Raw genomic sequence first — 20,682 nt, forward strand, 5'->3', positions numbered from 1 at the left:
GCGCGGGGTGGGGCCGCGCCTGAGTTTCCCCGCTCGCGCGCTCCGGGGCCGACGAGCTGTGCGCTGAGGAGTGGGCGGGGCCGCGCGGGGCGGTCGGGGCGCGCGGCGGGTGGGCGGGGCGCGCGGCGGGTGGGCGGGGTGCGCAGCTGGGCCAAGCAGCTGCCGGGCAGGCCGGGCATTAGGGCCTCGGCGGAGCCCGCTCCCCAGCGCGCAGGGCGGGGTGTACCGGCGGGCGGCTTCGCGGGCAGGCGCGGGCCCCGAGGCAGCGGCTGCGCCCTGCGCCGGGGAGGAGCCAGGGGCGGGCGGGCGAGCGGCAGGCGGGGACTGGGGCCCGAGGCGGGGAGTGCCGGAGCGCCGGCGGCGACGACGGCAGCGGCAGCAGAGCAGGCTCGGTGCGTGGGTCCGTGGCGGCTCGGGGTCCGCCCGCGGTCTGCGGTGCGAGCGGGCGTCCTGGCTCCTCTCCTCCCCCGCCCGCCGCCGCCGCTGTGATTGGGTGGAAGATGGCGTTGGGCGGATGGAAATCCTAATGACAGTCTCCAAATTCGCCTCCATCTGTACCATGGTAGGTGCGGCGGGAGGGCGGCGGGGGCGGCCCCGGGACCCCCGCAGGCGGGCGGGCGGGCGGCGGCGGCTCGGCCCTTGTTCCCGCCCCTTACCCTGGCGGCCCGCGGGGCCTAGCGTGGGGCCCCTCGCGGCCCAGGCGGGGGCGGTTGGACGGCGGCGGGCGGGGAGCGCGGGGGCTCCGCTGTCCCCGGAAAGCGGGGAGGTACCCGGCGAGCCCGGGCGGCGCGGGGGCGACCGTGGCGGACGCGGCGGGGCGCGGGCAACGATCGTCAGCGCCCGCGGGCTCAACTGTCCGAGTCTTCCCGCAGCGCCGGGGTGGAGCGGCGAGGCGCACCCTGAGCTGTGGGCGCACGGCCCCCGGCTGGGGTCGGAGGTGGAAGGACGCGGGGCAGCGCCTCTCCATTTCCGTCCGGCGGTGCGCGGAGCGGGGAGGCGGCCCTGGACGGGGGTGGGGGGTCCGCGGGCAGGAAGGCAGGGTCTCATTCCTGCCGGGAGAGGACGGAAGTCAAATGCAGATATCCTCCGCGCGCCTCTGGCGACGCCGAGGCCCCCACCCGGTGCTTAGGGGAAGGGGGTGTGTGTGAAGGTGGAAACTTTAAATAAGTGGTGTTGAAAATTTTCCCATTTTCGGCTCTTCCTGAGCAACGAGCTCTCCGTTTTCCAGCCATGTGTCCAGGTGGCAGTCTCGGCTTTGCGAATGCGCGTTAATCTTGAAAACAGCTTAAGCTTCCCGGTCGATTGTTTACTTTAATACATCAGACACATCTGTGTGTGGCTGGAAGTACTTCTGTACGGGGACGGATTGTAAGGGTTGTTGTTCGCGTTTTCGTTGGGGCATTTAAATAGACTTTGACGGAAAAGTGTTGCTGCCTGTTGCAAAGTCCCGAATTAATTACAGCAAAACGTGGGTGCGTTTAAATCTTGGTGTTTTCGTGATTGGCCAGAAGGGCCCCAGTTTTTCCACACGATGGGGCAAATTCGTTTCATTAGGTACTTCTGAGCTTACAACGAGGAATCTTAGTTGTGAACCCTCACAGAAAAAAAGTTATTCTTTGCAGTGTGGGCCTAGCGATTATGTTATTAAAGACACCTGAAATCTTTCCTTCTGCTCTATCTTACTGGCCCTTTTTGTGCGTCCGATTGCACAAGGAGATCCCCAGCAATCTTCGATTTAAGGGTAGTACATTTTATATGGCTTTCTTTAAGGAGTGATGAATTAGATTGGAAAGGTGCTTTAGAGGCAGATTCTATACTGCACACTGAGGAACAGTACAAAAAAATGGCTGAAGTCAGGTGGAATTAAAATCTACAGTATTAAATCATGTTGAAGAGCGAATCACTGAAGAATCCATTTCCCCAAATGAATGTTTGTTCTTTTTCACAATTTACATTTTAGGAAATCATTGATATTAAAGGGACTATATTAACAACGATTCCCCAGGATCATGTGGATTAATTATTTTTAGATATGCCAATTATTATCGTATTCTGTTTCAGAAGGAATGTGATAATTAATTCTTTGAAAGTGATAATCTTGCCAGATTGCTGAGCTACACGGATTATCTGGTCATAGTTCATTGTCAAAGTCTATTGCTTAGGGAGTGACGTGTTGTTACTCTCTACTCACCATTCATTCATTCATTTATTACTTGCTAAGGGAGAGAGACTGGCCTCAGCCAGTGGGGAAACAGTAGTGATCAGGGCAGTCCCTGCTTTCATGGTGTTTATGATCTAGTTGAGGGACACAAACAGTATTCAGGTAGATATATTAAATATATATGCTCTGATTAGATTAGGAAGATGGGGAGAGATTTGCCAAGTCAAAGGCTGAGTAAAGGATTCTGATCTGAAGAATGTCAGACTCAAGCTCTTTCTAGGGCTTTCACTCAAGTATGTTGATTGGTTGCATGCGGTGTGTGTGTATTGTTGGTGAATATGGAAATGTCAGTGCCTGGTCAAATAAGATGGTTCCAAAACTAGTGTTAGAATTGGGTGTGTCACGGGGCGCCTGGGTGGCTCATCGGGTTAAAACCTCTGCCTTCAGCTCAGGTCATGATCCCAGGGTCATGGGATCGAGCCCCGCATCAGGCTCTCTGCTCAGCGGGGAGCCTGCTTTCCCCTCTCTCTTTCTCTGCCTGCCTCTCTGCCTACTTGTGATCTCTGCCTGTCAAATAAATAAATAAAAAATCTTAAAAAAAAAAAAAAAGAATTGGGTGTGTCTGTAGTTCATATTTGAATAAATTCTGATGCACTCCCAAAATAATGCTGAATGTCTCAAAGTAATCAGTTATCTTACTCTTTAAAGAAGACTGCAACCTGTCTTAGAAAATTGATGGTCAAGAAAAGTAAAGGTATTTACCTTTGTGCCTTTGTAGATGCTCTTTGTGTAGGCTTTGAACACTCCCTCTTTGCTTCTGGTCTGGTGAGTTCTTCCCTCTCAAGCTGATAGCCTTACTTAGATAATCCTACTCCTGTCCGTCCCCACCTCTATCCCCCTCATAATTTCATGGAGTTTTGGTAACCTCAGTAGCATTTATTACACTTGCTGTGTTGTGAATTTTTCTCTTGTCTCCTTATTAGACCGAAGACCTTAAGGGAAGGACTATTGTTTATTTCTGCAGTTTGGTGGATAACTTCTGCAAACTAGAGAACAGTTTCCCAGAGGCCTCCATTTCTCCTACCTGAGTCTGGGGGAAGTGAGTTTGTTTAGCATGGATGAGGTTGGGGGTGGTGGTGGGTGTGTGTGTGTTGGTGGTAAAGAGGAGGTGTTGGACCTAAGAAGAATGATACTTCTACTCAGAGGGTCAACATCTGTGAAAATATGATGAATTGGAATTTTATTTTAGAAATAGTAAAGTTTAGGGGCACCTGGGTGGCTCAGTGGGTTAAAGCCTCTGCCTTTTGTCATGATCTCAGGGTTCTGGAATGGAGCCCTGCGTGGGGCTCTGTGCTCAGCAAGGAGCCTGCTTCCCCCTCCTCCTCTGCCTGCCTCTCTGCCTACTTGTGATCTCTCTCTCTCTGTAAAATCAATAAATAAAAATCTTAAAAAAAAATAGTAAAGTTTACCTGATTTTTTTTTCATTTGTCAGCTTAAGGTATCTGGGCAGATGGATCGAGTAGCTGTTAAGAAAAAATCTCTTCAGATATGTCTTATTCTAGGTCACTGTTGTTCTGCTAATATGGGAAAAATCAGTTTTTCTGAAGTTAGTGTTATAGCCTGACCCAAATGAGTGATTCTTTTTAGATGGGAGTGAATAAACTTGCAAAGCTACGTCTAGAAATGCCTCTTGTTATTTGTCCACGAAATAATATATTTTCAGTGTCACATGGTGGTGTTTGTTTTGCCTCTGAAGTAGCTAGCTTTAGAGTTTACATAGTAGTTACCTGATATTAAATAGTCTCCTTAATAATTATGAAATGATGGGAAAAGTAGCCAGATACATATAAGAGAGGCCTAGGTTTGGAAACCAAAGCTGCAGAGCAGTTTTGGGTGGCCTGGGATTGGAAAGTGGTAATACATGGGTCTTGGGCTGTTCCTCGAAGGCATCAGCTGCGCCAGCTGGGATCATTACGTCCCTTCCTGTGTGGGTTGGAGAAGTCATGTTTGGGAAGAGATTGTTGAGGAGGGGGATTGGGTAAAGGAGAAGTTTTAAAGGGTAGTCAGTGTTAGATCCTGGGATGGCACTGGCCTGGCTGCTTGCCCACTCCCAGTCACAGCACGGGGAGGTAGAGCCATCAGAACGTGGGAGGCCAAGGCCCCAAGTCAGCTCTGTGCAGGTCCGACAGGTTTACTTCTTAAAAGCTTGTCCCTAAAATAGCACCCTACACACGGTGACCTTTGAACTCCTTATTGAAGGAAAGTCACAGGTGAAGGTGGCTATTTGTCTTTTCTCATTGTTTTGAGTCTCACTGGGGTCACTCAGAGTTAAGAGTTAAGTTAAGCCTCTGCCCTGTTGATTGTCAACCCCCCTGGGGGGGGGGTGGGGGGGCGAGTGTGTGTGCGTGCATGCCTGCGCTCGGGCTGCTCTCCTCTTCATGCAGTCCGAATATTGTATTAAATAATAAAATGCTTTGTTCCTTCTCAGGAAATAGGGTAGATGTAATTCTTTTATTAGTAAAATAATTTTTATTTATATTTTATTAGTAGAATAGTACTTCTATAAAAGGAAAATTCAAAGTGAGTTGCCATTGTTTTACTCATTTTTGCTGTTTTTACTATAAACATTAATTTTAGGCAGGAAAATTTCAAAAAGAAGGATTTTTTTCTCATCGTGTAAATGGTTAAGTACTGATAACGAATGTTTGAACATGTGTTTGAGGAGGCTTAGTGGAGAGAGCATTTAGAGTAAGTGTTATAAAAGGTTTATTTAAGTTTGCTAATCTGATTTTGGCTACAATAACTTTTGGTTATTAAAATGATGTGTTCTCATTAGAGAAAATTTGGAAAATATTTTGTAAAAAGCATTTGAAAACTCTTACGCAAAAAGAAAATAACTGCTTTACCTCCCAGAGCATATTTTGTCTTAAAAAAACAACAAAAAAAAAAAAACAAAAAAAAACTTGGGCGCCTGGGTGGCTCAGTCGTTTGGGCGACTGCCTTTGGCTCAGGTCACGATCCTGGAGTCCCGCATCGGGCTCCCAGCTCCACGGGGCGTCTGCTTCTCCTTCTGACCTTCTCGCCTCTCACTGTCTCTCTCTCAAATAAATAAATAAAATCTTTAAAAAACAAATAAACAAACAAAATAACTTAAACTTATAGATAAAATTTTCCGTTTCAGTTTTCCCCATGAATGATTGTCTTGCTAGCTTTTAAATTTGTATAATTGCAGGATAAGCATGGAGAGTTTAATGTTTAAAATGATAATATGGCAAGTTTGTTAATGCAGAAAGGTATAGTGATAGGCTACTACGTTGTATATAGTTAGTAGAAATGGAATTTTGTAAATGATGATGGGTTTATTCTAATCTTAGGTACTTAATAGTTATCACAAAGGTAAGACCATTGGGATTTGAAACTTTTAATATGCTTAAAAAGTATAGTTTTTAAACACCATATTCAAGTGTGTGGAATGTGTCTAAAGACTGATTTTATATCATGTGGTTTTGCTTACCTTCTGCTTCTAGCTAATCTTTTTATACTAGATCTCAGAGCATTTTATTTACCCTATCACGATCCACGTGGCTAGTTTTAGCCAGGCTTGATCACAACACGTCTTGTTTTATTTGATTCCCAGCTTTTGACCAGGTCCCGCAGAGATGGAAAACCTCCATTTTGTTAGTTGGAAGTTTCTTCCTTCCTGCCTTTGAAATAATTTTTATTCTAGTTCTCCTGAAACTTTGCTATCTCAGGAAAGATTATTTAAGCACTTGTTCACTTAGTAGCATTAATCCTTTCCAGAAACCTTCATTTTCCAGATTTAGATGGTCTGATTTAAATCAGATAGTCTAACCTAAAATCTAATTTAGATTTTCTTTTAGTAGCTTAATAAACTGAATGTTTAATATTTTATTATGTATCCTACAGCATGGTATAGTAAAAAGAGCAGTTAACCCAGAAGATAAATTTAAGTTTTCTTGAACGTTTGTTTCCTTCCAGATCTAAAACTGAATACTTTGATTCCTTCAGAGTTTATAAATTATTACTGATATCACCCCCGTATTTTGGAAGCTTTAATCATGTTTTATCTATTAATTTTTTTCTTCTTACTTTTTGACTACCTTCACCCCTTGCACCTCTCTAGCCATCAAACTGTTCTCTGTGTCTATGAGTTTGGTGGGTTTGTTTTGTTTGTTTGTTTGTTTATGATCACATGTGAGTGATCATAGGTATTTGCCTTTCTCTTTCTGATTTACGTCACTTAGCATAATGCTTTCTAGGTCCATCCATGGTGTTGCCTATGGCAAGATTTCATTCTTTTTCTGGCTGAGTATTATTCCACTCTGTGTATATACAATAATTTCTTTTATCCATGCATCCATTGGTAGACACTTGGTTTCTTCTGGGTCTTGGCTATTGTAAATAATGCTGCAGTGAACACAAGGGTGCAGATACCTCTTCAAGTTAGTGTTTTCATTCTCTTCAGATAATTGCAGTGTTACGGTAGTTCTATTTTTAATTTTTTTGAGGAACGTCCTTACTGTTTACCATAGTGGTTATGCCAGCTTACATTCCCACCAAAAGTGCATTCCCACCAATAAAGATTCCCTTTTTTTCATATCCTCACCAATACTTATTTTTTTTTTCTTTTTGATAATACAGTCTAAAAGGTATGAGGTCGGACCTCATTGTAGTTTTGATTTGCATTTCTTTGAGGATTGATGATGTGCATCTTTTCATATATCTGTTGGCTAGCTGGAAAAATGTCTGTTCAGATCTTTTGCCCATTTAAAAAAGTCAGATTTTTTTTTTTTTTGCTATTGAGCTGTTTGAGTGAGTTCTTTATGTATGTATCTTGGATATTAGTCCCTTACCAGATACATGATTTGCAAATATTTCTCCCATTTAGTAGGTTGTATTCAGTCATGTTTTAGATTATATAAGGAGCATGGAATTCGATACAGTTAAATATGAATTATGTCTAGTTCCCCAGTTTTGTTCATGGAAAATTACAGTCCAAAGTAAATACATATTTCTTCCTTTAAAAGCATTTTGTGGAGGTTAGGGATATTGCCATTTTATTCATTAACAGGCTATTACTATGTAACTATTTACTCATGCTTGAACATTTTTTCTTTTCCAGTACCATTAAAACCCAATTTTGAATTGGTGCCCTTTTTTGAGAGTCTACATTTGTTTCCTTAGGTGTGAGTGCAATCTTGGACAACTTAATTTTCTGTGCTGTGGTTTCCTTATCTGTAAAATGGGGGTAAATGATACTTGGGTTCATAGTAATCACTTTGTAATGGTGGTGGTTCTTTATTACCCCTCTAAAGTGATTTGTGCCCTCGGTGTGGAAAGGACTCTTTGATGCTACTGATTCATGTTAGCTCAACAAATATTAGTAAGCAAAATTGAAATTTGTTTCATGAAATGCAATTATTGCAGTTCATTTTCATCACAGGAAACAGCTCATTAGTAATATGTGCCTCTGAAAACACAGATTTATTTTGAAGTGCATTAGATTATGATATCGTAAACTAAGAATGGAGATGATCTTTCTCTGTTTTAAATAGTTTGTAGAAAGATTTTATTCTTTTTGTCTGGGAATAGATGTGGTCTAATTTGTGACATTCTCGAAAATTTTTGAGACGTTTAGGTAAGTTGGGAATACTACTTTTAGAAGAAAAATCTTGCCTTATTTTTTATACTAAAAAAAAGGCACCCCAACTTTTTGTCATTGTTAGAATGACTTGTGTGTATCAAAGTCAGCTTCAGGCCTTATTTCCTTTTGTATTTTCCGATTGTTCCTGCCTCTGTCCTTTCCTGGAATAACATCTCTCGTTGGCCTGCCGTGTAGTTACCCAGTCTGCTTTCCTATCTTGTCGAAAACCTATTATTCTCTCCTTGTCTCATGGGTTGGAAAAGGATTAAATATCTGTAAAGTGCTTTAAGGTGTTGTAAGAAAAGGGTAAATGTTAGTTGTTATGAACAGTTATGTATGGGTTGCTGGGTTGAAAACTCGCAACCAGAGAGACAGTGTTATTGTGAATACCTGAAATTAGAGTTTGATCATTTAAAATCTTATGGTTAGAATTTGTATTAGAAGGAGATGAAGGACACGGTTTATAGACATAATTTGTTTTGGAAGAAAACTATTAAGTCTTCACTTTCACAAAGTTCCCAGAGAAGAATTTTGTGATAGTGTCAAGTACAAGATATTTAATAGGAAACATAATTGTGTGAGGTGTTGAGACTTTGCATAGTCTGCTGTGTTCACTGCCTTATGCTTTTCTGTTGCTTCTTTGTAAGAAAGATCATTAACTTTTTCTAAAAATTGTGTCTACAGAGTGTATAAGCTTTCCTAGACTCCCCATCTGTAGTAATCCACATGTCGAAGGCTGCATGCCAGTAAAAATTTATTTCCAACTTAAAACAAGAAGTGGATGTTTATTTCAGTGATAGCTGACAGATGTTCTTATTGAAATGCTTCATAGGTGCAGGAATCATCCATGCATTTCCTACTTGTGAATACTGGTTTAAATCACAGAATCTTTTAGCTGAGTTATTGACTGTTGCCTTTGATTTTATTTTGGTGTTTTAGTGACCTAATGTCTTCTGCCTGATAGTGTTTTTCATGGGAGGATGGGGAGAATTTATAAGCCAATAGTGACATGCTTTGTTTTTTTTTGTTTTTTTTTTTTTTTGGTAGAGAGTGCCTTTTCTTCAGTAAGTACTTTTAGGAAGTATTATTGGAGAATTACATTACGTTAGTGTTGTGGGGGGGTGGTACTGAGACTACAAAGATGACAATGGTAAGCCCTGGTCTTTACAAAGCTTCCCATTTAGTGTGTCCTGAATGGGTTCTGGTTGTGCTGAGAAAGTAATCGTGGCCTCTGGGCAGCCGAGAGGCATTTGGATTGACCAGATCCCTTGACTAGTCTCATCCAGTTGAGAATAGTCTTATCTGTATATTTTTGGGGGCTCTATAGTTACTACTCTCTATGTATGCCATGATGAGAAAAAGTTTGGGAAAGAGGGTAGATATATAGAAAAAATGAGTGTAAGGAGACAGTTTTTCTGTAAGTAGTGAATGATACATGAGAAAGAGAAAGTGGTTCTCTCTCTCTTAAGAGAGACGAGGACTTCAAGGGAAAGGCTTCACAGAAGAGATTTGAACTTTGTGAAATGAAGTCATTTATTGTGTAGACAAGGAGGGGTAGGATTCCAGATCTGAGCAAAGGTATAGAGTCATGGGATAATGTGCTATTTTTAGAATCTGTAGTTCAGTTTGGCATGGAAGGAGTCCTGGGAGAATTTTAGGCTGGAGAGGAGGAAGGGGCAGATGAAGAAGTACCAAGAGAGTTTACCAATCACTGACTCTCATTAAAATATCATTAAAATATGTATTTAGCCTGAGAAAATATAAGTTCAGAGGAAAGTTGTTGGGATAATGAAACAATGGAATTGATAAAAATGTCAGTACATTGCATGGATTGTTAAAAGTTACTTGTATTATTTTTTTAAAAATGATGGTAACAAGATTGGGTATAATCACCACTATTCAGTGGGTGGTTAAAACTTGGTTTTAGGTTTGCTCCTCTGAAAAACCCCAGTATTAGAAATTTTAAAGTTATATAGGCATGTTAAAAATGAAGGATAAATAAATATACACCCACCCAAAAGATGAATTTTCTTGCGTCCTAACCAACAGGAAATTAAACTGTATCACTCAGACTCTGAGAGCAGGAAAATAGAAAAATCAAGAAGCAAAATTAAAAAAAAAAAATCAACAGAAAACCAAAATAAAGTGGAACAAGCCCTAGTTCATTAATTACAATAAACCTAAATGGATTAAATTTATCTGTATTATAGTGAAAGGACTATAAATTACATAAAAAACCAATATGTTGCTAAAAGAAACCTGCCTAAAACAAAAAGACAACATATATAACCATATATTCATGTTATTATACCTAAGAAAACCAACTATATAGATTGATTTTGAGATATTTCAAAATCATTTCAAAGTTATTTAGTCCTTTTTCTCTTAGCTCCATACTTTCTCATAACTGTTGCCTTTAAGATCCATTTGGGGCTAGGAAAGCTCAAGTAATAACCCCGTTTTCACAGATTGGAGAAACAGGTTTTAGGTCATTCTCACATTCACTAGGGATGAGGTCTGAATTTCTTGACCCCCAAATCCATAATGATATCTATAAACCAATATGCTGAAACTTTAATGGTTGGAACAAAATTGTTTTTCCTTCCTTTTTAAAGAAGAATTTGGAATTTTTGTCTCTTGACTTCCAAGTTTTCTGTGTGTGGGGGAGTACCTTTGAGTCCCACTTCGTTAATTATTGTTACTTGGATTTCAGCTTTGAAATGGAATAGTCATTCTCATTAGATCACATGAGGGGATGCATGTGAAATGAGACAATTCATGTAGACATCCTTTGTGCTATAAAATAGAACCTAAAATCAGTATATGACCATTATTGATAGGACTCCTTGTCCTCCTAAGGAAAGGATGGAAGGCACATTAAGGTGCCATAGTCCTGGAGTTACAACAGGCCTCACAAGTTCGCTTTCACAAAGTGTAGTCATGTCAGAGTTTGAAAATGAGTGTTTTGAAGATCCTGGTCTTAGGATACTCAGGTGATTGATGAAGCAAATTTTTAAGTGGTTGTTGTTCTTCTTCTTCTAAAGATCATTTTAATGGTTCATAAGTTTATGGTTAATAGAGTTTTCATTTGTTTGTTTGTTTGTTTTTCCTGATAAGCTATCTGTGGGTTTGGCTCTCCTATTTGCATACAATTATTTGCTGAATTATTTGTGCTGTGAGGGTGCAGTTAACTTCTGATATCAGCAAACTTCCTGTAATTAACTTCTAGTAGCAGTTTTTTAAAGTTCTAAAATTATGGAGAGTAAATTTGTTAATTTCTACAGTATTGGTCCACCTGGATTTTTCAGGGATCCTTGACAAGAGAATTTTTGTAATTCTTTTAAAGTAGAATCTTACAAAGAACCCATCTCAGCACAAATAAAGCAAGCAGTAAAGGGGCAAGGAGAGACTAAAATAAAAGCCTTCTGTTCTTTGGAATGATAAATATGTTTGTAATATGAGATTCTGTAGACAAAAACATTTATTCTGATTTGTCTGTGATTATCTCAGGCATTATAACTGAAGAAGTTACTATCTTTTTTCCTAGAATGTTGTTCCACAGTTTTTTGCTGATGTCAGACAGATTCCCTGGTGTTTAATTTGCTTTATGAAGATACTCATGCAGGATGATTACAGTGGTACCTTGGGGGTAGCAATTGGTACTTTGAACTTTGCACGAGGAAAATGTGTTTTTGAAAGAGTAAGAGAAGAAGGGTGTTCTTGTTTCTGCCAAACAGGATATAATATTTAGAAGGTTTCCAGCTTACAGCCTTGAATGATGAAGCTTTGGTTCATCTAGGAACAAGTGATGAATAGAAATGGAGTGTTTAATCTTTCATTATTTGATGGATTTAGAGTATAACACTCTGATCGCCTCAGACCGATGGTTGTCAGGGTTCTTTCTTTAAAGGTGAACAAAAGTTGAACAATTTTGAAATGTGAGAGGCTCAAAACTAGATAAAATTGATGAAAAACAAAACCAGAAATACTGTGCTTTGATTCTGCTATGCAAATTTATTATTCTTGTTGTTATTTGTATATGTTTCTTTAAAAGACCTTTCACTCTTTTTTTCTTACTAGTTTCTTTAGTTTACTAGTTAGTTTCATTTGTTTTTACCACAATTTTTGAATTTGAAGAGGTTTACATATCCCTCACAGGGAGCCCAGTTCAACAAAGACCTGACATGTTCCCATGCCTGGTAAAGTAGCTGCCTGGACTTTGACTCTCATCTTTACAAAGAGAAAGTTGAAGGAAGCAATCTTACCTTCTGATTGATTTTTTTTTCCCCCTGTGAAGATCAAGCCTTAGCCTAGTAACCCCACTTGTGTATTGGCAACATTGTCATCTTGTTTGAAGACATGCTAGATCGCCCATTTAAACTAACAAGTAATATCTGTCACCTGTTTTGTTCTGTCTGTAATTTTACTGTTTTCGTTCCTTAAAGACTACACGGCTGCTTGTGCTGAGGTCACTGGCTTTCCCAGTACTCTACGGTCCTGCTGTGCCAGTCTATTTGCTTTAATTCTCTCCTGTCACTTTGGGAGCTGGACCATTTCAGCCCTGACAGTCTGGCTTTGTTGTAATGTTCTTGCCATTTTATATTAGTGATGACTTTGATCATCTTAGCAGACTTTGGAAAGTTGAATGTGACTTCAGTAATTTTCAGCTTTCACAGAGAATTTAGATGTAGATTTCTTGGTGAGAATTTTTTGCATCCATGTTCATCACAGATATTGGTCTGTAATTCTCCTTTTCAGTGGGGTCTTTGTCTGGTTTTGGGATCAAGGTAATACTGGCCTCATAGAGTGAGTTTGGAAATTTTCCTTACGTTTTTATTTTTTTGAAACAGCTTCAGAAGAATAGGTATTAATTCTTTTTAAATGTTTGGTAGAATTCTCCTGGGAAGCCCTCTGGTCCTAGACTCCTTTGTTGGGAGATTTTTTGATAACTGCTTCAATTTCTTTTCTGATTACGCGTCCGTTCCGGTTTTCTATTTCTTCCCGTTTCAGTTTTGGTAGTTTATTTGTTTCTAGGAATACATCCATTTCTTCCAGATTGCCTAATTTGTTGACATATAGTTGTTCATAATATATTCTTATGATTGTTCGTATTTCTTTGGTGTTGGTTGTGATCTCTCCTCTTTCAGTTATGATTTTATGTATTTGGGTCCTTTTCTTTTCCTTTTCATAAGTCTGGCTGAGGGTTTATTGATCTTACTAATTCTTTCAAAGAACCAGCTTCTAGTTTTGTTGGTCTGGTTTACTGTTCTTTTGATTTCTGTTTCACTGCTTTCTGCCCTAATCATTATTTCTCTTCTCTTGCTGGATTTAGGCTTTTTTGCTGTTCTTTCTCTTTCTCCTTTTAGGTGTAAGGTTAGGTTGTATATTTGAGATTCTCTTATTTCTTGAGAAAGGCTTGTATTGCTGTATCCTAGATGTCGCTAAACATTCTAATGTTTATTGAGTGGCTACTTTCTGGTGATATTGCTAAGTAACCTCACAAATTGAGATCGTATAAATAAAGGTGAAAAAAAGGCTTGGATTTAGGTAAATTTATGGATGATAAATCTGGAATGAATTATTCAAGAAAGGATTTTTGGGTATATTTTTGGTTGGCATCAAAGCTAACAAGGCTCTCTTAAAATGCTACTCTAACAGGGAGAAGGCTGGACTGAATAGGTGTGGCACAGTTTAGAAATGAAATTAAATGATGGAACATTTGTAAAACCTCCAGGATTATATGCCTGGTAAACGTGGAGTGGTTGGTAAATGTTGCCTTATTTTCCTTCTGTCATTTTTACAAACAAAGTATATTTAATACTGACTCTGAAATATGATGATGAGGTCAGTTTTAGAAATGGAAGGTAAATATGCCTTTGTAGATTAGTAACTAATGAATTCTTTTGAACTATCAAAATGAGGAATTTAAAAGTGAATAAATCATTCAGGTTTAACCGTGTATATTGTTAAAGAATATGACATGTGATTACCTTGGAAACAATAGTCTGAATTCTATGTTTCTAAAAAGTTAAAGAGTCACTTACTGTTTTAAAAAGTACGAAGCTGTATGAATTTAAAAAAAATCATCTTCTGCAAAGAGAAGGAGATGCAGTCTTTCCCAACAGTTAACTGCTTGTGAGAGTCTGAATGGTTAGACGTTACCTGTTCACATACAAACATGATGTCGTGTGTTTGTGTCACTTCCCCACCCCCAACAAAATCTGCAGATTTGCAGCTTGCTGTTTTTACTTCCATGTATAATGGCTGTTTTTCTTTGTCATTTGGTTACTTCCTTCTAGGTCAAAACTGTGCTCATTTTATTCTCCGTTATTTTCAGTATCTCCCATGTTAGACTTTACACAGTACTATTGCACATTTTCATTTTCTTAAACCCCAACTGTAACAGTTTCTTAGAGCTGCCCGAACAAAACGCCAAAATCTATGTGGCTTAAAAATCACAAAAGTGTATTGTCTCCCAGTTCTGGAGGCCAGAAGTCCAAAATCAAGGAGTCAGCAGAGTTGGTTCCTTCAGAGGGCTGTCAAAAGAGTCCGCTCTGCCTTTCTTGAAGCTTCTGGTGTTTGCAGGCAGTCTTTGGTGTGTAGACGCATCCTGCCTTCATCTTTTTTTTTTTTTCCCCCTAAGATTTTACTTATTTATTTGAAAGAGCACAAGCAGAGGGAGAGGGAGAAGCAGGCTCCCCGCTGAGCCGGGAACTGGATGAGGGGCTTGATCCCAGGACCCTGAGGTCATGACTTGTGTTGAGGGCAGATGTTTAACCTACTGAGCCACCCAGATGACTCCCCCTCCCCCACCTTCAACTTTACTTGCTATTTTCCCTCTTGTCTCTCCCATCGCTTTTCCTCTGCATGTCTGTCTCTGTCCATGTTTCCCCTTTTCATAATGACACCAGGTGTTGGATTAGGGCCCACTCTAATGACCTGTAACTTGATGACCTCTGTAAAGACCCTCTATCCAAATAAGGTCATATTCTGAGGTCCTGGGGGTTAGGACTTCAGATGCTTTTATTGTGGGGTGCCATTCATCCCATAACGGCGGTGGAGCAGTCGGGCCCATTTCTGCAGTCTGAATCTGAATGGTCAGGCTGTGTCCTGGACATTATGGATGCATGGCTGTTTACCTCTTTACCAGTCTGTGTTCTCAGAGGGCTTGCAGTCTAGTTGGGAAGACCAGACCACACATGGCAGGGTAAGCAGTGACACAGACCTCAGACTTGTTGCTTAAAGGGAAGACAGGCCGAGTTGGGAGTGAACAGAGCCTGGACCATCTGGAGGCTTTCCGGGAGTGGTGGAGAGGGGAGCTTGCTGGGATTCCAAAGGTGATAGGAAGGACAATGAGGGTGGGGAAAGGGCTTTGGAGAGGAGGCAAGAATGTATGCATGAATGAGAACAGCTAACAAATAAGCGTTTAGTGATTAAAATGACATAAGTAGTTTAATGTTTCAGTAATTTGTCCTCAGATTTGTTAAATGGATTCCGATGTATTGGTTTAGGCAAAAACCTCCTCTGAAAGTTGTCTGGCAGTTTAAAAAAAAACATGTTTATGTGATTAATAATCACATGTGCAGCCTACAGGACTCATTTTTTGCTCCAGTGAGTTAATGAGAAGAAGTACTTTTGATGAAGTGGGTAAAGGAAAGTGGGAGACATCATAAATAGGATACTCACTCCTTTCCTCCCCAAAGTAGTGACAGAGAAAGAAATCTAAAAACCTTTGATCCTTTTCAGCTGTGGCATTATTCCTGTGGGTTTTTTTTTCTTATTACATGTAAAACTTAAACAAAAAAGAGATCAGAGGAAGTGGTTTCATAGAAAATTTATCTTAAAATGTCAACAAAACCTGGTTACTGTGGGTCAGTCATTAGTAAAAATAACAATGCAGAATATATTTTCATGGCAGATACTTGCTGTGAAGAAGCCTCACCAATATAATTTTCATTTTAGACCACTTTATTATTATTTTTTCTGAAGAGTAACTGTAAAATCTGTGAAATGGGCCAGTAACAGATAGTATTTTGTTTCACAAATGAGAAAATGGATGAATAGCTTACTACAGACTACAGTTACATGATCAGTGATTTGGGATTAGGAATCTGCCTGGGATCTCTCCAAATACCATCTAGTGCTTTTGCCACTGGACCGTACTGCTAGTAATGTAAGTGTGGAGTTCCCCCCATCCCCAGTACAATCACAGAATCATTTACTGCCCATACCCCCATTTCCCAATTTCTTAATATCCTCAATCCAATTGTTGAAATTGCCTGATTATCTCAAATGGTTTTACATAGCTGGGTCTGCACATTGCATTTGGATGTTCTGTCTCTTAAGTATGGATCTCTCACTCTTTTATAAATAATAGCTTATCTATTGAAATTCAGTTTTCCCATAGCTTTTCTCATATTCTGCATTTTGCTGATTATATTCTTTTAGTGGTGTGTAGAATATCCCTCCATCCTCTGTATTTCTGTAAACTGGTAGATCTGTAGGCTTGATCCAGAATCTGTGTTTTCTGTTGTAGTTTTGGGTTTTTTGTTTGTTTTACGTTGTCCCCCCCCCCCCCCCGCCCCGCGCCCCAGCAAGGATGGAATGACTGAGTAGGTGGGTGGTAGTGAGAAGAGTGTATGGTAATTGATGTGTACCTGTAGTTCCGACACAGCAGGAGGTACACGTGTCTTCTCTTTCTGTGATGGTGAAGTTGACGGTGGGTTCAGGTGTTGTCAGCATGATTCCTATTATGCGCTCCCCAGCAGCTTTTCACCTAATGATTTTAGCAACTGTTGGGTAAAAATCACCTAGGTCAGCATTTCATTAGAGCTTAAGAATAACGTTTTAAATGCTTTTATCAGTTTTTGTATTTGTAGGAAATATTATAGAAAACATTTAGAGAGACTGTAGATCTATTTTTCATATATGTAGATGTAAATCTCTTAACATATACAGAATATTTTCATAATTGCACTCCCAAATAGGCTGAGTTTTAAAATAAAATTTAACTTTTTTCATACCTAAACATAATTTTTGATACTACAGGTGGGTAAGTACCTGGGATCCTAATAAAATTCTTGCATCTGAACTATAATAAGACTTGGCTGTGATTGTACACTAATGCTAGACAAAGTAGTTTTTCTTTTATTTCCCCCTTTTTAATATGCACTTGTTAGAATAACTCTTGTTTTTAAAGCAACTTTAAATTTTTAAGCATATGATTGAGATTACTAGATGAACTAACCAGGTACAGTCACTTTTAGGATAGCAGAGTGCATTGATTTCTGTTCGTAAGGTTTGAAATGGACCAGAAATTTTTGTGTATGTAATAAATTACCACCAATTTAGTGGCTGAAAAAAACATAAACTTCTTATTCTGTTGTTCTGGAGGCCAGAAGTTTTAAATGGATCTCCTTGGGCTAAAATAGAGGTGTCAGTAGAGCTTTGGTCCCTTCTGGAGGCTCTAGGGGTGAGACTCTTTCCTTGCCTTTCCCTGCTTCTGGAGGCTGCTCTCTTTCCAGGCCTGGGAAGCCAGTCAGTCTTTCTCACATCATGTCGTCCTGACCCTGACTCTCCTGCCAGCCTCTTTCACTAACGGGAACCCTAGTGATTGCATGGGGCCCACTTGCGGAATGCACGATAACCTCCCGTCTTAAGGTTAGTTGAGTAGCAACCTTAATTCCCCCCCCCCCCCATCATGTAACCTAACATCGTCTCAGGTTCTGAGGATTAATGATGTGGACATCTGTGGGTTGGGGGGTGTGGTGCTGTTATTTTTTTGTGAGCATAGTGTATATACATATTTTAACTTTAAAAAATAAAGCCTGCATTATATTTAATGTCAAAAATTTGTTCCTGGTAATCTTTGTAATGAAGTTTGGGCTGTGGTGAAGTATTAGAGAGGAGTTTGAGTGGATTAGTAAACGTAGGCCTTTTGTGCTAAGTGGGTGTTAAGTCATCAGCTGTTGCAACTATAGGAGTAGAAACTGTTGGCACGTCACCCATCTCAGCAGAAGAAATGGAAAGATCCAACAGGGTGTTTAAAGTGCTCCATTCAGTGGGTTTTGTGTATTGTCAGTTGTACAACTCTGACCAGCATCAGTTTGCAACATTTCCATTGCCTCTACTACAGAGTGAATGTTGCGTCTCCCTAGAATTCATCCGTTGAAAATGGTGGCTGTTTAGGAGGGCTCTTGTTACTATGAGCGCTGGGTGTTGTATGTAAGTGACCAATCACTGAATTCTGCTCTTGAAGCCAGTATTATACTCTATGTTAACCAACTAGGATTTAAAGAAAAATTTGGGAAAAAATGGTGGAGGTGATAGAGTCAAAGGTGTGGCCTGTGCGCGGTAAGGGATGAATTCCTGAGGGTGGAGCCGTCACAAATGGGCTTACTGTCCTTTGAAAAGAGACCCCAGGGTCTGCTCCCTTTCTGCTTCAGAAGTTAGCAGTGTGCCATTTGGAACAGGGCCCTCACCAGGACTTAGCTGTGCTGCCATGATCTGGGTGGGACTTCAGCCTCGCAACTGTGAGAAACAAGGCGAAGTTTAAGCCACCCAGTCTGTGGTGATTTGTTAGAGCAGCCCGAGCAGACTAAGGCACCAACCTTAAAATATCTCTGTTAATCTACTTGAGTCCAGTTAACCAACGTTTTACAAATTTTTTCCCTGACTCATGTCTTTTTTTTCCCTCCTGTATTTCCCTTTACTGCTTTCTTTTGCATAGAGTGAATATTTTCTAAGGTAGCATTTTTATTTTCATTATCAATGTTTTACTCTGTGTGTGTGTGTGTGTGTGTGTATTTAGTGGTTGCTTTAGATTTTACCATATACCTTTTATTTATTTATTTATTTATTTATGATAGATTTATTTATTTATTTATTTATTTGCCAGACAGAGATTACAAGTAGGCAGCGAAGCAGAGAGAGAGAGAGGAGGAGGAAGCAGGTTCCCTGCCGAGCAGAGACCCCGATTCGGGGCTTGATTCCCGGACCCTGGGATCATGACGTGAGCCAAAGACAGAGGCTTTAACCCACTGAGCCACCCTACCATATACATTTTAAATGATCAGAATCAATGTCAGGTTTATTCTGACTTAATTCTAGTGAAATAGAGGAATTACTCCTTTTGTGCCTGTTTTCTTTCTCCCCTTTTGTGGCATCATTCTTGTACATATTTCACCTGTTAATGTTATAAACGCATCAGTACATGGTTATAATTAGTACTTCACCATTTCTGTTTCTTAAGTCCATTGCCCATTATTGATACATATGATACATGTGTATTACATTAATATACATTATAGTTCCAGCAGTATTTTATATACACATTATCTTTTGTAATTGCTTCTTAAGTCAGTTAAGAGAGAAAAGGAAGAAAACAATGTGTTTATAGTGGCCTTTGTAGTGAAACAGTTACCATTACAGGTCCTCTTTTTTTTTTTTTTTTTTTTTTTTGGTTCATGTAGGCTTGAATTCCTGTCTGAGGTCATTTAATTTCAGCCTAAACAACCTCCTTTAGTTTTTCTTATACGTATGGCTGCTCGAAAAAATTGTCAGGTTTTCTTCTTTTCTCTCTTTCTTCTTTTCTTTTCATCTAAGAAGGTCTTTGTTTCACGGTTTGAAAGATTTGTTAGATTTAGTATTTTTTTTTTTTTTTAAAGATTTTATTTATTTACTTGACAGAGAGATCACAAGCAGGCAGAGAGGCAGGCAGAGAGAGAGAGGAGGAAGCAGGCTCCCCTAGAGAGCAGAGAGCCCGATGCGGGGCTCGATCCCAGGACTCCAAGATCATGACCTGAGCCGAAGGCAGCGGCTTAACCCACTGAGCCACCCAGGCGCCCCTAGATTTAGTATTCTTGGTTGATAGTCTTTTAGAGCACTTTGTGTATGTTACCCCACTGCCTTCTCCTTGCCATTATTTCTGCTGAGAAGTCAGCTGTTAATCCTGTTGGTGGGCCAGTGTGACAGCTCCTTTTTCTCTTGCTTCTTTCAAGATTTTCTCCTTGTCTTTGACTTTCAGTGTTTGTTTGTGGGTCTCTTTGTGTTTATGACCTATATATTCTTCAATTCTGGCTTATGTTGAGTGCCTCTGCCTTTCAGTGGAAAGTATTGCTTTTTTTATTTTGACATTTCAGTTATACTGTGTCAACTTTGCAACTCAGAATGATTAGATTAATTCAGGATTGTTTTGTCTCAGCTGAGAATATATTATTATAGTTAAATATTACAAACATTCTAACAGAAGGCATTTAGGAGAAAATTCGATGCAAACTAAAATGAAATGATAATGTGAATTCTTTTCATGAGTTGTATATTGTGCCTGTAGGTTAGTTTCACTGTATTCTGCAAATAAATTTGTTCCATGTTAGCTCTTTAAAAAGGCTGTGGACGTGAGAGTGTCTAGCTGTGTGGAGTTTATAAGATGCGGTATTCGTTGCATAGGTCTTTGTAACAAGTACCAGAGACAGTGCTTGCAACAAGGAAAATGTATTGTCTTACAGTTCTGAGGGCCAGAAGTTGGATCAGGGTGTCAGCAGGGTTATACCTCCACTGAACATGCTAGAGAAGACTCTGCTACAGGTCTCTCTCCTAGCTTCTGACAGCGTCAGATGTTCCTTAGTTTATAGATGGCTCTCTTCTCTGTGTCCCTTCCAATTGTTTTCCCTCTGCATGTGTCCGTGTTTACATTTCTCCTTTTTGAAAGGACACCGGTCATATTGGATTAGGGTTTACCTTAATAACTTCATTTTAACTTGATGACTTCTGCAAAGACTCTATTTCTAAATTAGGTCACAGCCTGGGCTACTGGGAGGTCAGACTTTAATGACTTTTTGGGGAACACAGTTCCACC

At 40.1% G+C, this 20,682-nt stretch overlaps 1 protein-coding gene across 1 annotated transcript in view; it reads left to right on the top strand.

Moving 5' to 3' along the window:
* Window positions 1-365: 365 nt before the first annotated feature.
* The window catches only part of LOC111159929 (ubiquitin specific peptidase 12), a 101,459-nt gene continuing 81,142 nt past the window's right edge, over window positions 366-20,682 (top strand). Inside the window, exon 1 of the mRNA XM_022522615.1 lies at window positions 366-562. Within this exon, the coding sequence (XP_022378323.1) occupies window positions 515-562 (48 nt within the window). The 5' untranslated portion in view covers window positions 366-514. The remainder of the gene's footprint in view (window positions 563-20,682) is intronic.

This window comes from Enhydra lutris, unplaced genomic scaffold (assembly GCF_002288905.1).
Source record: "Enhydra lutris kenyoni isolate GAN:26980312 unplaced genomic scaffold, ASM228890v2 scaffoldscaffold71, whole genome shotgun sequence".
Taxonomy (NCBI): Eukaryota; Metazoa; Chordata; class Mammalia; order Carnivora; family Mustelidae; genus Enhydra; species Enhydra lutris.